The following is a 16974-nucleotide window of genomic DNA, read 5'->3' on the forward strand; positions in this document are numbered from 1 at the left end:
GGATTTCCCTCTATATGGACAAGATGAGTGCTAAAGTTTGATTTTCCAGAACTGCTTAAGAGACAGGAATGTACTGTGCAGGTTAATAAAAGGGAGAGGGCTGTTTTAATGTCACTAGTGGAGACTTGAGGTTTTAAAGGGCCTAATTTAGAAGCAGGTAGGTAAATGTTTACCATATTCCTAAGAGGCTTAGCTGCTCATGATGGAGCCAGGACTTATGCTAAGCATGAGGTCTTTGCAGAAAAGCCCGCTGTTCTTTCTGACACCGCCAGGATCATTGATTTTCTCTTCGATCGCCATCCTAAAAAGCAGATTGAATTAAAATGACTCAAGTCAGGCCAGCTCTCAGCAGCTGGTTCCTTTCTTCACGATCCTCACACAGGAGACAAATCCCCTACATCCTGTGGCCCCAAAGGTGGGTCAGTGAGGAAGTCAAGTCCTATCACAAGTCTTACCCCAGTGTGCTTAACTGGTCACTGCTGGGGGTTTGTCCAGTAGGGCTTGAACCTGCTGAGCCCCAACAGAAATTTGTGCCTCTGATTTGCCAAAAGGCTGTTAGTAAAGTCAGAGGCAGGCTACTGATCCAAACAAGTCTCAGGTACCAGAAAAGATGCCCTCCAGCATCTGCGCTGCTTGTCTGGATACAGAATCAGGGGAGCAGCTAAAAACCATTATTCAGTTCTGGCCTCTGATGCAAGGAATCAAAATAGAAAAATGTCCAGTACCTTCTACAAAACAGCCTGTGGCTGACTTGACTTTTACAATAAGCAGGTATGTACCTAAGCTGTTAACAGATAAGATGAACGCTGAGCTACTCCATCTTTTTATGCAGTGAAACTGCTTGGAGCAACACCTGGCTGTGTGGAGGGTAAGGTTACTGTAATGTGGCACTTGTTGACTATGAGAATGTTACAGCAGAGAAATCTTAGCACTCATTTAATCCCTCTTCCCATTTTGTTGTTGATAAAACAAAGGCCCAGAGGTAGGAAGGCCCTTACTTCTCCAAAGATATACAGTGACAGAGTCTGAACTAGTGTGCAGCGTCTCAAAGTCTTAGGGGTCTGCCAGACCAATCTGGGCAATGGAGGGGGCACCCAGGGGTAGGACAGCTAACAGGAGGCCAGAAGCTCAGCAAAGGGGGAAGAGGATAAGAGTTCATTCTCAGAGTTTTGGGAATGGGATAGTAGATCAAGTCTGGGCTGAACTTGAAATGTATGGCCTCAGAAATACAGGTCACTGTCATCAACCAAAAAGAATAACTAGCTTGCTCTTAAACCAAAGATAAACATGAAAGGAAGATTAAACAATCCCAAAGATCACAACTAATTGAGTTAGCCAGCTAGCCAGCTGGAAGTGAAATGCACAATATTAGCCAAGGACCTGATTAATAAATGAGGCTGGGTCAAGCTAGTTTAAGCAACGAGGATTTGCCTGCTTACCTTTGGCATGCAACCTGAGATACTCTGAAAACAGAAAAATTGCTGTTCTGCCTCTACCAAGCTGCCCAGAATGGCTGGACTTCAAATAAGGCAGAAGGGGAACCAGGAGAACAAACAAGAGAAAGGGTAGTGACCGATGGACTTCCTTATAAGGGAACAGCCCCCAGACACACCTGGTTCCCTCAAGCAGTAATGGACAGACAGCCTAACCAATGGGAAACTTCACCTGGGTGCTGTAGGGAGATGGCTACTGGTCCCAGCAAACTGCTCTCTAGAAACAGAAAGTGTCCATTTGGTATGTGTCTCACTAAATTCAAACTAACACAGATTCCTCAGCTTGGCATCCAGGGCTCCTCAGGGAGGCCACAACCCATACTCTCACCCCACCTGAGCCACCACTCCCCCTCATCTATACCCCATAACCCCTCAACCCTCCCACATACAAACACAGCACATGCTAATCTCTGTACCTTGGGTCCCACAGTCCCCTCTGCCTCGAATGGTCCTACCGGCCTCCTCCTTCCCAAATCCCATTCATCAAGTCCCAGCTCAGAATCCCTGCCATCCCCCTGGCGCTACCCTAGAGTCTCCCAGCTGGAATTCACTTCTTCCTCCTTTCTTCTCCTACCATACTTTGACTCAATACCAATGGTAGGCATGCCTTATTTTACAGACAGTTATGCACTGTCTTTCTCTACAGCCCTCACCAGACAGGGAGTTCCTGGAGGGTAAGAACTATGACCCACACCATCCCTTCAAATTGAGTCTTTTACAGTAAACACTCAAAATATTTGCCAAACTGGGTGGAACTTAACAACCTTTTTTCCTTTTCCCACCATCACCTGATAAAAACAAACAGCTCCACCCTAGGATGCCAACCAGAGGTCCAAGCTCCTAAACCTGGGAGGAGCTGGCTCTTTTTCAGAAACCCTTTGTGTGGGCTTGGCCTCTCTGCCTCTTACCTCTGAAATAAGAAGAGTGGTTCTTGTCAGAGAAGCTCAGTGCTTTGAGATGAGAGGCTCTGCAAACACAGATTCCCAAGTTCAAGGCCATTATTTTAAACTCCCCTTAGACCCATGCACCATTTACCAACTAATGCTAAAAACTTAAAGCTTGTTTCCAGCTAAATGCCTCTTCTTTTATCACAAATGCCCTAGTGTATAGCTGTTGAGAGAGCAGCACTGAGCACTCTGGGTAGCCTGTTGGCTTTTTATTTCCAGAGTGTGCAGATTTCCATCTCAAGTGTGAAGACAGCTCATGGTTTCAGGAAAAGCCCAGAGTTTCAGGCCTGCTGTTCTCTCAGTTCCCAACCTATGGGCTGTGAGCTCATGGGGTTCACAGTGTCACTCCAGCGCTCTGTCAATGTGCCCAACTGTGCCCTGCCTGTGCACTAAATGATGAATATATCACACAATAATAAAAACAACTACCATGTGACCATCTACCATTTACGCAGACACATCCTAGGGAAGAAAGACAGTGGGTATATAGTGAATATCGGTTGAAGGGAATTTTGTATTAATATCTGATCTTCTCAATTAATGGGTATTAAAAGTACAACTATTATCATACACCCATTCTTGATATTTTTTGAAATGAGAAAAGGGTTCTTCAACCTGAAAAGACTAGGGACTATGGGTTGATCAAAGAGGCCTGGGTGGGAGGGATTCAGGTCTAGGTCCCAGCCCTAGCCAGACCTCCAGAAAGCAGAGCCAGGTGGCCCTGGGCTAAGTCCCTAGATCTTGGTTTCCCCAGCAGAACAACAAAAGGGTAGGATGAAAAGTACCTAGCAGGCTCCACCCAGCCCTACTCTTTATGACCCCCTTATCCTTAGACCAGCCTCTGACACTCTAGAGCTCTATTTGCAGTGGCTTGACAAGCCCTAGAGCCATGGTTCTCAACCTAGGAGCTTCTGCCACCCTCCCCCCACCCTTTCAGGGACATTCAGCAATATTTGGAGACATTTTTGTTGTCACAATTGGATGGGGAGATATTAAGAACATCTAGTAGGTAGAGGCCAAAGCTACTGCTGAACATCCTACAATACACAAGACAGCCCCACACAACAAAAAAATTATCCAGTCCAAAATGTCAATAGTCAAGGTTGAGAAACCCTACTCTAGAGGCCACAGAGAAAATGAGCTTATTGCAGGAAAAGATAGAAACCTGGCAGGGAAATGCACAATGTTGATGTTGTAGCGAATTGAATTAATGAAGACAAGCGAATAAAGGCTCTCAAACCATTCCAGAATGTAAGAACAGTCTCCTCTTGGTCGGCTCTTTGGCACTAGTACCACTGTGTATAACACAGTCCAGTCACTCTGGGATCCCCACACCCCAACCCCAACCTTGTCCTCCTCAACCTGACCATGCCCACTATTGACACAGCCTTGCTGAAGCTGGGGGGAGTCTGAAATGCAGCATTAACACGACGGAGCCAGAGTGGACGCACAGAGTGGCAGAAACGCACTAGACTTGGAGCCTCAAGAAGGGCTCTAGCCTTGACTCTGCCTCTAGGGACACCATTTAATTGTTTTGAGCCTTAGTTTCCTCCTCTAAAAAAGGGAAAAGAGTGGGGCTAAAAACCATAATCTGCCCTACATAAGGCTTCTCTGAGTTTCAAAACCAGATTATGTATGTGAAAGTTCTTTGGAAGCCATAAAACACTGTGAAGTATTCCTCTGCAGAATAAGGATAGGTGCTCATATTGCACAGGGAATATTATAAAAATTGATTTCCAATGACAAGATTCTGTCTATTGATAAATTACGAGCACTCAAGGATTATAGCAATCTGGGGCCGGGTGTGGTGACTCATCCCTGTAATCCCAACTCTTTGGGAGGCTGAGGTGGGAAGACTGCTTGAGCCCAGGAGTTCAAGAACAGCCTGGCCAACCTAGTGACACCCCCATCTCTATAAAAAATAAAAAATTAGGCTGGGTGCAGTGGCTCACACCTGTAATCCCAACACTTTGCGAAGCCAAGGCGGGTGGGTCACCTGAGGTCAGGAGTTTGAGACCAGCCTGACCAATATGGTGAAACCCTATTGGCTTCACCCTACGGCTAAACAAAAATTAGCCGGCTATGGTGGCACACGCCTATAATCCCAGATATTAGGGAGGCTGAGACAGGAAAATCGCTTGAATCTGGGAGGTGGAGGTTGCAATGAGCCTAGATCGTGCCACTGCACTCCAGCCTGGGCAACAGAGCGAGACTCTGTCTGAAAAATAAAATAAAATATTAGCCAAGCTTGGTGATACATGCCTATAGTTCCAGCTACTCAGACAGAGCTGAGATCCTATGGAGTATCAAACATACCAGAAAATCCACTGTGATACAGCCCACCTCAGGATCCCCAAGTCACAGAGCTAGATCTGCCCAGTGACTCATATAATGTGAACCTCGACTTTCTCATCTCTAAAATAGGGTAATACCTGCTGAAAAGATCAAACATGATCAAGTTTGTAAAGCACATGGCATTTCCCAAAGATGGGGGAAATGTTTTCATTTCCTGGGGATACTTTTTCTGAAAAAAAAATTTTTTTCTTTGAAATACAATGTTTTTAAGCATGATGAAAATTACTTAACTGGGCTGGGCGCAGTGGCTCATGCCTGTAATCTCAGCACTTTGGGAGGCTGAGACAGGCGGATCACAAGGTCAGGAGATCGAGACCATACTGGCTAACCCAGTGAAACTCCATCTCTACTAAAAATACAAAAAATTAGCCCGGTGTGGTGGCGGGTGCCTGTAGTCCCAGCTACTTGGGAGGCTGAGGCAGGAGAATGGCATGAACCCGGGAGGTGGAGCTTGCAGTGAGCCGAGATCGCGCCACTGTACTCCAGCCTGGGCGACAGAATGAGACTCTGTCTCAAAAAAAAAAAAAAGAAAGAAAATTATTTAACTGGGCCTGGGCCTATATTGCTGTGTCCTTTACACCTCCAAAATTACCTCTAAAATCTAAGCATTAGGAGGGCTGTCTGCAGCTGTGAGCCCTGCAGCCCTGTCAGCTAGGAGCAGCAAGCTGAATGCCAGGCTGATATCAGTTCCCTCCTTAGACAAGGCCACAGAAGGCTATCGGAGCCCATTACAACTTGACACCCAAAGTCCTGCCTCCAGATTTGCCAAGCAATCTGCAACGACACACTGCCTATGTGCAAAATTCTAAAGGGAGAACATGCTTTGGAGAGGTGAAATCAACTAGTTCACCTGATAGAGAATCAAGAGAGTAGGCTGGGCACGGTGGCTCACGCCTATAATCCCAGCACTTTGGGAGGCCGAGGCAGGTGGATCACCTGATGTCAGGAGTTCGAGACCAGCCTGGCCAACATGGTGAAACCCCCGTCTCTACTAAAAATACAAAATTAGCTGGGTGTGGTGGCACGTGCCTGTAATCCCAGCTACTTACGAGGTTGAGGCAGGAGAATCATTTGAACCCGGGAGGTGGAGGTTGCAGTGAGCCAAGATCACACCACTGCACTCCAGCCTAGGCAACAGGGTGAAACTCAGTAGTCTCAAAAAAAAAAAAAAAAAACTAATAGATAAATAAAATAGCAAGAGGCCACATGCAGCGGCTCACACCTGTAATCCCAAAACCTTAGGAGGCCAAGGTGGGTGGATGGCTTGAGCTCAGGAGTTTGAGACCAGCCTGGGCAACATGGCAAAACCCCATCTCTACAAAAAAAAAAAAATACAAAAATTTAGTTGGGCATGGTGGTGCGCACTTGCAGTCCCAGCTACTCAGGAAGCTGAGGTGGGAGGATGTCTTCAGCCCAGAAGGCAGAGGTTACAGTGAGCCAAGATCTTGCTACCGTACTCCAGCCTGGGCGACAGCAAGACTGTCAAAAAAAAAAAAAAAAGAAAAGAAACGAAAAGAAAGAAACTAGCAATAATCTAGGCTTTTATTTTTAACTTTTTTTAAAAAAATAGAGATGGGGTCTCGCTTTGATGCCGATATTGGTCTCAAACTCCTGGCCTCAAGTTATCTTTCCACCTCACCTTCCAAAGTGCTGGGATTACAGGTGTGAGTCACCATACCCAGCCTAATCTGGGTTTTAAATGTCAGTCTTGTCAGTCAATGTCTCCAAGTCCAGGGAACTCTGGGACACACCATGCTGATCAAATTCCTCACCCTCATGGAGGAGTCACAGAGTAAATCTTAGTCTGGGTAGCAACTCCTCTCCAAACCTCTGCAGGGAACAGCGACTGGGCTACACAAGTGTAAAGTCTTATTTTTATTTATACAACTATTAGATATTAGAAAGACTACAAAACCAGGAATTTTTTTGTTTGTTTTTGAGATGGAGTCTTGCTCTGTCACCCAAGCTGGAGTGCAGTGGTACGATCTAGGCTCACTGCAACCTCCACTTCCATGGTTCAAGCGATTCTCCTGCTTCAGCCTCTCAAGCAGCTGGGATTACAGGTGCCCACCACCACGCCCAGCTAATTTTTGTATTTTTAGTAGAGATGGGGTTTCACCTTGTTGGCCAGGCTAGTCTCGAACTCCTAACCTCAGGTAATCTGCCCACCTCAGCCTCCCAAAGTGCTGGGATTACAGGCGTGAGCCACCGCACCCAGTCAAACCAGGAATTTATAATGATTGCTTATGCAGACAGTAGAGAATCCACTGCTCAGGTTTCTTAGTTCCTACTTCCTTTCGTAGGAAGACAATTATAATTTTAACTGAATCATTAACTGAATAATTAAGCAAATTAATTATCATAATAAACTATACTTTAAACTTAGTATTCCAAAGCTAATTATTTTATGACCAAGTTAAACACTGATCCATTCTCATGTCCCCGCTAAGAGGCTTCTGATTCAAATAAAGTACTTTTTTAAAGTATTGCAAATAGTTCCACGTTCCTGGTTTTTCTTTCTCAAAAAACTTTTCCTACTAATTTAAAGTTTCAAGCACTCATACATTCTGAGTTCCTTTCTGCTCTAACATTCCATTACTCCCCAAAATAACTATTCGATAAAACATAAATTGAAGTCCCCCACTCCCCACAATGAAGTTGTTCCAGTTCCCTCCACTGCATGTCACAAACTGAATCCTAAGTATGCTTCCAGAAAAAATCACACTGTACCCTGGTTATCTGTTTACTTGTGTCACTTGGCTAGATTATAAGCACCTCAGAGGCAATGACCTGTCTTCATCTGCATTTACCCAGCAACTAGGACAGTATCTGGCATGCAGCTCAAATTACTACATACTTATCTATGAAATAGATTCATGAATGAAGTAAGTTTCCAGCTACCATCTTTGAAAATGGATCAACTGAAATTAAATGCAAATGTGTACCTATACAGCATTAAGATCAAAGATTGGGGATCTCAACATCAGAGTCCCCAAAGTGCAAAATATCCAGATCTGTTTTAAAATCTCTCAAATTTTGATGGGCATACAAACCAACTGAGGATTTCATAAAATGCAGGTTCTGCTTCAGTAGGTCAGGATGGGGCCTAAGAGTCCACTTTTTTTTTTTTGAGATGGAGTCTCACTCTGTCACCCAGGCTGGAGTACAGTGGTGCTATCTTGGCTCACTGCAAGCTCCGGCTCCCGGGTTCACACCATTCTCCTGCCTCAGCCTCCCGAGTAGCTGGGACTACAGCCGCCAGCTGCCACGTCCGGCTAATTTTTTTTTTTTTTTTTTTTTTTTTGTATTTTTAGTAGAGACGGGCTTTCACCGTGTTAGCCAGGATGGTCTCCATCTCCTGACCTTGTGATCCGCCCGCCTTGGCCTCCCAAAGTGCTGGGATTACAGGCGTGAGCCACCACGCCCGGCCAGAGTCCACATTTCTAACAATTTCCCAGATGTCTCCATAGCCCACACTTTGAGCAGAAAGCTTGTGTAGTCAATTCTGTATTCCATTTTTGTAGCTAAAGAAGCTGTTGTTCAGAGACATGAAGAGGCTTACCCTGGATTACCAAACTAGCAAGCAGCAGAGGTGGAATGTGAACTCAGGCCTTCTCACCCCAAAGCTAGTACCTTTTCCACTATACCACATCACTGACCTTTTGAGCTAAACAACCACAACCAGAGGGATGTATAGCTTTCCTCCATCACTCAAATAAGCCCTCCAAGCCAGCTTTGCTCTGTAAGGAAGAGGGAGGAGGTAGGGCTAGAAATATCAGCTGTCAGGGAATCAAGTCAGCAGATGCTCTTGTTAAGAACTTAAATCATTCAATCCTTCAGCTAAGACTCCTTAAGAAGGACCAAACAAACTTTAGGGGTTCCTAGATGCTCATCCCTTTACTAATGAATAAGCCACAGGAAAATACGATCATTTTTCCCTGTCTCAGTGATACCGGAAGTATCAGGGCTAAAGAGCACATGTAACCAAACTAGTTCCTAAACAAACGGCTCGGCCCTGCCTGTTCTGGGGTTGTGCTGCTCAGACTTTGGCTACAATATTCAGATTATTCAACTCTGTCCACTCTACACCTTAAGAGCAACACTGGCCGGGCGCGGTAGCTCACACCTGTAATCCCAGCAATTTGGAAGGCCGAGGCGGGTGAATTACTTGAGATCAGGAGTTTAAGACCGGCCTGGCTAACACGGTGAAACCTCATCTCTACTGAAAATACAAAAAAATTAGCTGGGCTTGGTGGCGCATGCCTATAATTCCAGCTACTCAGGAGGCTGAGGCAGGATAATCACTTGAACTCGGGAGGCGGAGGTTGCAGTGAGATGAGATGGCACCACTGCACTCCAGCCTGGGCAACAGAGCAAAACTCCATCTCAAAAAAAAAAAAAAAGAGAGCAACACTGGTGAACAGGAGCACATCCAAAGGAGGATAAAAAGGAAGGAACAGAAGCACCAGAAAATGGACAGTCAATGAAATGTAGAAGGGCTGTCCTAGAGAAGTGCAGGCTTGAGACATAAGCACAATCTTCCTTGATCTGTCATGTAGAAGTGGGATCAGACCTGTTCTCTGTGGCCCCAAGAGGCAGAAATCACAATCCGTTTTCTAGTTCACAAATGTCTAGTGTCAAAGCTGGGATTTGTCCCAACCCTCTGTCCCCAAATCCCACATTCTTTTCACCAGCCCAGGCTGCTTCCCTATGGAGCTATCATCCCAACCTGTAGCAGAGGTAGGTACTATAGAAAGACAGGTATCAGTCCCAAATAAGAAAGGTGATTTTACAGTCGGAGCTGTCCAGAGACAGACTATGCTGTAGTGTGGGAGGATAGGGCACCTAATACAAATCCTGTCAACAGAGGGGTTCAATCAGAGGTTAATCACTTGGCAGGAATGCCACAGAGGGAATCTGGGCATTGGATGGGGGCTGGGTGAGATGAACCTGCAACCTCAGAGATGAATTAAACTCTTCCTGCTGTATTTTCCTCTAACACTTCATTTGTAAACTTGGGGATTGCGTTTTCTCATAGTTACTTTTACCTGTGTGTCTTCCTCGATGAACTGTGTGGGCCCTTGTGGGGAGAAGGCAGTGTCTCATCCATCTTTATAGCCTTACTGTCCCTAAAGACTATCCCTGAGAAGCCAAGGAAACAGTTTCATCTCGCCTATTTGCCAGGCATTCTGGCAGACACTCTACATACATCAACTTATTCCACATCCTCATAAGAGCCCTAACAAGTAAGTATTGGTAGTATTTCCCTTTTCACACATGGGGGAATTGAGACTCAGAGAAAATAAGTAACTGCCAAGGTACTACTGGTGAAAGGTAAAGCTGCATTCAAACTGGGAATCTTTTGCCCACATCACCACACCTTTCTCCTAGAAGAAACGTAATAAATGATTGCTGACTTGAGCCAAACAGCTTAAAAACAGGCCAGTACTGTAACCAGCTAGATCTGTAGTTTCCCATTGCTATGCTCAGATTTTCCCCTTCTAAATATAATCATCCACCTGCAAAATGACCAACTAAAGTTGTTTTCTAATATCCTCTCTCTCACACTCTTAAAGACAGTGGCACAACCCAAAATAATTCTGAGCAGGAAGACTAAGTTTTCATAAGAAATTCCTCAAGGCCCCAAGAGCTCTGCCCCTCCTCCTGGTGGGCTCTGGCTTCATGTCAAGGCTCTGGACCACTGTAAACAAATTAGGTCCTGGCTTTACGCCTCAGAGATGGCTGGCTCACACACATCTTCACAGGATGCTCTCCAAGACCTCGCTCCACACTGAAACCCAACTCTGGACAACTCAAGGTTTCTCCAAGCAAAACAGTCCTGCTCACAGGTCTTCACGTTTAGTTAAACTTCCAAACAAAATCTATCTTGAGTTACAAATCACATTATAAACCTACTCTGGCAGGCACTTAAAAATATCTAATCTCCCTGCCAAATGGGGCAAAATAAGGATTTTGTCATTTGAATTAAAGGAACCAGCATGTTTGGATAGCCAACACATAGGGCCTCTGGTACTCCATCTGTCTTAAAAAGTAAACCAAACTCAATCTAGCCAACCATTTTTCCAAACAAGAAACTTAAGCGTCACTGAGGGAAATTCCCACTGCTCACTTCCCTGGGTGGATTTCGAGTTTTCTATCCCTGGGCCTCTGGGATAAGAGATCCTGCTGGCACATGCACCATTGAGACATTGTGCTTCTCAACCTGAGATCTTGATTCCAGAGAACCAAAGAGCCACGTTCACTATAAACTTAACTTATTACGGTGTCTTCACATATGCTCATGTTTGAGAGAGACTTTATTAAACATGAGAAAACCACCCTCACTCCAGCAATGAGCAGAACTTAATGAAGATATATCTCTTGTGAGCTCCTGGCCTCTATGCATCCATCAGACATTCTCAGCTATACCTAAATTAACCTGTAAATGAACTGATTTGCATCCACAAATCCACAGAAATGTACCAGTGTAGGGTGTTTTAGATGCCACTCTCCATTTCCTAATCTTAAACAATTCTCTTGTTAAACTGTGATCTTGTCTACAACTGTTTTCATCTTTACTAAAACAGGAAAAAAAGGGAAATCTGAACCATCTAGCGTAGATATTTCCTTAGCTAGTTACCAAGACTTAAAAAGAAAAGAATCTTTGATATTCGATCTTCTTCCATTTTTTTCTTTTCTTTTTTTTCCCACATGTTCTCCAGAAAAGTATGATTACCTTTCTTAGGGAGAAAACCAAAGGGCATTGTTTAGAAAGGTACCAAAAAAGACCTAGCTTTGGGTGATTTTTGTCAGTTCACTTAAACTCTGATCTTGGCTTCCATCCAGTTCTCAATGAAAGAGACAACTAAACCAAAGAAGTCTGATCAACAATAACTTTATCAGAAAAGAAAAGTACACTCACTTAATATCCACAATTTGCCACACTCTTTCATATATTATCTTAGTTAATCCTCACCATAGCCATGTGAGATGAATATTATTTCATAAATGATGACATTTAAGTCCCCTGGATGGCAGAGACCACATCTGGTTCACGTCTACATTCTCAGCACTAAGAATGGGGCCTAGGACACAGTAAGGGCCTGCCACATGCTTAAGAATGAATATATGACTAAAGAAAAAGAAATGAAATTTGGAAAAAAACATGCAATACAAATTTTGCTCTAGGCTCCTCACTGGAACCACTACCTGGGACACACCTACACAGTGCAAATACTCTACTCAAGCTTCTGAGGTCTGTTTCAAAGCTTCTGAAGTTTGTTTCATCTTTCCAATGTGTATGCCTCAAAGATAGCATCTACATTTGGCTACACACCCAGCAGGGAATAGCCTGTTTCTGCTTCACTTCTTTTTCCCCTACTCAGCACCACACCTTGCACAGGTGGGTGTTTAATGAACTGAGTGTTTAATGAACATGGTGATGGTCATGATGACACCCTTGGTCATCATGGGAGTAAACAACACAAGATGCCCACAGTCAACAGAACTGGTCTTGGAGTTGAGTTCGTCCCATAGTGAGCCTCATTTTCCTCTCTTGTACAATGGGAATAACAGAACTTACCCACAAGATTGTTTTTTTCATTTAACAAATGCTGACCATTAACCACATGCAAAGCACTGTGCTAGGTGGTGGGGACACAGTGATGAATGTGACCATCACATCTTACTTTGTGGACCTCACAGTCTCAGGGGATGCTGAGGGGTTTTCCAAACCTACAAGGACTATACAATTATGAAGTACCCGCCCCTTCTCCTGTTTCCCAACTTCATTAATGCCATCACCATCCAACCAGCTGCCCAAGCTATAAACTGGGGAATCATCCTCCACTCCCCTCTCTCCTTCGTCCTGCCCACTCCCACAATTACAACAAATCACCAAGTCTCTTTTGATTCTCCTTCAGAAAAGTCTCAGACATGTATTATTTCTCTTCCAGTTTCCCATGCTTCTACACTAGGCCCTTTGTTCTCACCTGAAGAATTGCAAGTCTTCTTGTAATAATGATAATGGCAAGCATTTACCAGTCACTTACCATATGGCAGGCATTGTCCTAGGAGCTTTGCATGCATAACATATTTTCATCCAATCAGGCAGATACTAGTACCCTGATTTGTAGAGGAGGAATCTGAGGTACAGAGTAACCTGCCCCAGGTACCCAGCAAGGAAATGATGAAGCTGCAGCTCAAACCCAGGTCTGAAAGGCACTATCCTTGCCCCTGATGGGATTCTTGCCTCTAGTCCCTTCCTGGTCAGTCTTCACTTCTTCCTTTAAGCTGCTGCTAGAGTGCTCTTTCAAAATTCCAAACAGATATGATGACTCTGCTTTAAAAGACAGCCAAGGGCTGAGCACAGTGGCTGTAATCCCAACACTTTGGGAGGCTAATACGGGAGGATCGCTTGAGGCCAGGAGTTTGAGACCAGCCTGGGCAACACAGCGAGACCTTGTCCCTACAAAAAAAAATGTTTTGAATTAGCTAGGCATGTGCCTGAAGTCCTAGCTACTCAGAAGGCTGAAGTGAGAGGATCATTTGAGCCCAGGAGTTCCAGGCTGCAATAAGCTATAATTGTACGACTGCACTTCGGCCTGGATGTCAGAGCGAGACCCTGTTGCTTAAAGTGAATGAATAAATAAAAATAAAGGACAGCTAAGAGCTCCTCACCATTTCCAGGTCAAGGTCCAAAGACTACAGGCCACTCTCAGTGTTATCTCCTGTCCCACCCACAGACTCCAGAGGCCACACTGTCATTGCCTCCCAAACACACCCAACTCCTTGCCGACCCACCTCACGTTCTCCTTCCTCTGCCAAGTCTTCTTTACCCTTTCCCCCTAAACAGGTGCCGCCTCCTCTGCAGCCTCAGCCCATGGACACACTCATGTTTCTGCACTGTTATAATCATTTCCTGCTCTCTCACATGCACATACACTCCCACCCCACACTTCCAATTCTGAGTTCCTGAAGGGCTGACACAGTGTATTTTCATCTCTGACTCTCAAGGTCCCAGCATAGTGGCAGGTGAATAAGTAGACTAACTGAATGGCAATGTGGTAGTGTTCACCTCCTCACACTAAGACCTTCCTCCTAGAGGATGCTAAAAAGAAGGGTAGGTTACAGTAGCTCCCATCCTTTCAAGCAAACTCAGGAAGACAGCCTGCTTTCAGCAAGTCTGACAACTAAGATTGGTCCTCCACAGTTGGCCGGCGAGCTCTCCCGCAGCCCGTTGAAAGTCAATTCGATCGCCAAAACTGCAGAAATGGCTGGGTGCGATGGCTCATGCCCGTAATCCCAGCACTTTGGGAGGCCCAGGCAGGCAGATCATGAGGTCAGGTGTTCGAGACCAGCCTGACCAACATGGTGAAACCCCATCTCTACTAAAAATACAAAAATTAGCCAGGCATGGTGGCGTGCACCTGTAATCCCAGCTACTCAGGAGGCTGAGGCAGGAGAATCATTTGAACCAGAGAGGCAGAGGTTGCAGTGAGCTGAGATCGCGCCACTGCACTCCAGCCTGGGCAACAGAGTGAGACTCTGTCTCAAAAAAAAAAAAAAAAAAAAAAAAAAAACTCCGGAGACTAAGCTAGCTCCAAACCAAAAGATCAGAGGAAAATGGTAAACTGACACCCTCCTCCTGCATTCCAAAATGCAGAAAGCTAAAAACACTGATTCTGATGACCATAAACAGAGGATCTGGACTGAGGGAGAGTCATCAGAGGAAAAAGCTAGAGACAGCAAAATATAACCCTGCTCCCATCTCCACAACTAAGCTGGAGTCCAGGCCACAAATGGACCACGGCAGCTGCCTCCTCACTGTTCTCCCTGCTCCCACCCTCATCCCCCACCCACTCTCCAAAGAGCAGCCAGATGATGTTTTTAAAACTCTGTCAATAAGGATACATTCCAGTAAAATACCCTCCAAAAGCTTTCCATCCACTTGGAATAAAATCCAAACTCTTCACCAACAAGTTCAAAGTCCAAGCCCCGCCCCCTTTATTCCATACCACTCTCCCTCCAAGCACTACATTCTGGACACAGGGGTCTCTCTCTTCGGCCTGGATGTCAGGTTTCTTACAACCTGCCAACCTCCGAGCCTTTTCCCATGCTGCTTTCCATGCCCGGAAGGCTCCTCCCCTTTTTTTTTTTACAGAGCTGGTTCCTTCTCCAGACTGTTCAAACTTTACCTTTTCAAACACGCCTTCCCTGACCATTCTATCTAAAGTGGCATCCCTGCCACTCCACCACTCCCTATCAGACCATCTTTTTGCGTGTTTAGTACTTATCACTCCCGGACAATATTTTCTTCGTTTATTTTCCTGTTTCTGTCTTCTCTCCCATTAGGGTTGAGGCTGTGTTTTGTTCACCCCTATGAATACAGCGCATGCAGCAGGCACTAAAAAGAATTTCCAGAATATCTGTTGACTATCAGCAGAGAAGCATCCTCAAGATAGGCTATTTTGTTCTCCTATTAGAATGGAGAAAACATCGATTTAGCCCCTACTATGTGCTGAGCACTGTAAATCCATGATTTTCCTTTCAGAAAGGTAAATTAGCTCAAGGTCACACTACTAGTCACAAGCAGACTTCTGAGTGAATTATCTCAATCCTAAACCCCTCTCAAGGGGAAGGGATGTCGTTCTGTGATTCACTCTCATGTGGCCATAACAAGAAAAAGCAAACATTTCTAAACTGCTTTACAGTTTTAAAGCATTTTCACATTCATCTCACTTAAGAAAAACACAAAGCACTTAGAATGCCCAGAAAGCCATACGACAACAGGAAGTAAAGCAAGCAGTGCCTCAAGATTCAATACTGGGGCCCTGAATCCCAGTAGTGGGGACTGGGGAGGAGTCGGGAGTCTCTATTTCTGGTTCAGAGGGATGGGGAAGCGGTGAGTCACGGGGTGAAGGCTTGCGCCACGGGAAACTTTGGTAAGGCCAAGCTATGAGGCAACAAAAAGTGAAGCACAACGCTGGAAAACACCTTAGGCCTCAACAGAGGCAGAACCCTGGCTGACGGATGGGGAAACTGAGGCCTCAAAGGGAAAGCAACTTGCTCAAGTTCAGTCAGCAAGTGAATAGAGCAGGAATCAGGGGGTCTCCTCTCCCCTAGTCCCCTTTTCTCTCCAGCAAGGAGGCTTTTCAACGAGAATTCTGAGTTAAGAGGATGGGGGAGAGGCCAAGGGCAGCTCACAGATTCCACCGAGGAATCGGGAGAGGGCACAGGTAGGACCAGGAGGCACAGAAATGCTAGGATGGGGGCAGAAATGAAACGAGGAGGAGGCAGGGGCAGTAGTTAGGCAGGTGGGTGAGGCGAGAAGGAAAACGCGGAAGAGAAAGGGACAGAGTGAGGGCGGAGGAAAGTGCTGTGAGATTAGGGTCTGAAGGGGCCTGGCGGGGTGGAGAGAGGCTGAGCGGAGGGGGCAGAATTAAGTCTGACGATGGAAAAGTCCAGGGATCGGGGAGACATTGAAGGGAGTCGGGGAGGGGGTCCCAGACCCGGCAGGAAGTCTGACCCGGAGAGTTCCAGGGTCAGACCAGACCCCGAGGCGAGTCTGACGAAGGTGAAGTCCGGGCCCGGGGAGCCTGGGGGCAGCCCGTGGCAAGTCTGAAGGGGCCGGGCAGCCTCACCGCGCTTGTTTTTGGTGCCGTGCTTCTTGGCGGCCGTCAGCTCCTGCTCGATTTTCTTCTCCAGGAACTCCTGTTTCTTGCTTAACATCTCCTCCGTGTCCCGCAGCCGCTGGATGGCCTCCTGGGGGGTCGGGCCGCCCTTGCCGGCCTTACCCCCTCCAGCCCCGAACAGCTTCCCGAACACCGACATGGTTGCTGCTCGCCGCGCCGGCCTTCGCCGCCCGCTCCGGCCCGGCTCGGCTCGGCTCGGCTCCGGCGCCCGCTCCCAGTCCGCCGCTCCCTGACGCCGCAGGCCTCTCCTCCGCCTCCGCCTCCGCCTCCGCCCCGCAGCTGGGCCCGGCCGCGCCACCTCCCACAGGCCCCCACGCCCGGCCCGGCCGGCGTCAGGGCAACGCGCCACTGACTACAACTCCCGGTGGGCAATGCGCCGGGCGCGCCTCAAATCTAATGGAGGGAAGCGCGCTGCATGCCGGGAAGCTATAGTCTTCCGGCTCCAGCCGCTCCTCGGCGCGTCTTTTTGGTGTAGCTGGGGTCAAA

The 16974-nt window shown here is 46.4% G+C and overlaps 1 protein-coding gene across 1 annotated transcript in view; it reads right to left on the bottom strand.

Moving 5' to 3' along the window:
• The window catches only part of CHMP4B (charged multivesicular body protein 4B), a 43064-nt gene extending 26250 nt beyond the window's left edge, over positions 1-16814 (bottom strand). The window contains exon 1 of the mRNA XM_003273540.3: positions 16438-16814. Coding sequence (XP_003273588.1) covers positions 16438-16627 — 190 coding nt within the window. The 5' untranslated portion in view covers positions 16628-16814. The remainder of the gene's footprint in view (positions 1-16437) is intronic.
• Between the last annotated feature and the right edge of the window lie 160 nt (positions 16815-16974).

Source organism: Nomascus leucogenys, chromosome 13 (genome assembly GCF_006542625.1).
Source record: "Nomascus leucogenys isolate Asia chromosome 13, Asia_NLE_v1, whole genome shotgun sequence".
Classification (NCBI taxonomy): Eukaryota; Metazoa; Chordata; class Mammalia; order Primates; family Hylobatidae; genus Nomascus; species Nomascus leucogenys.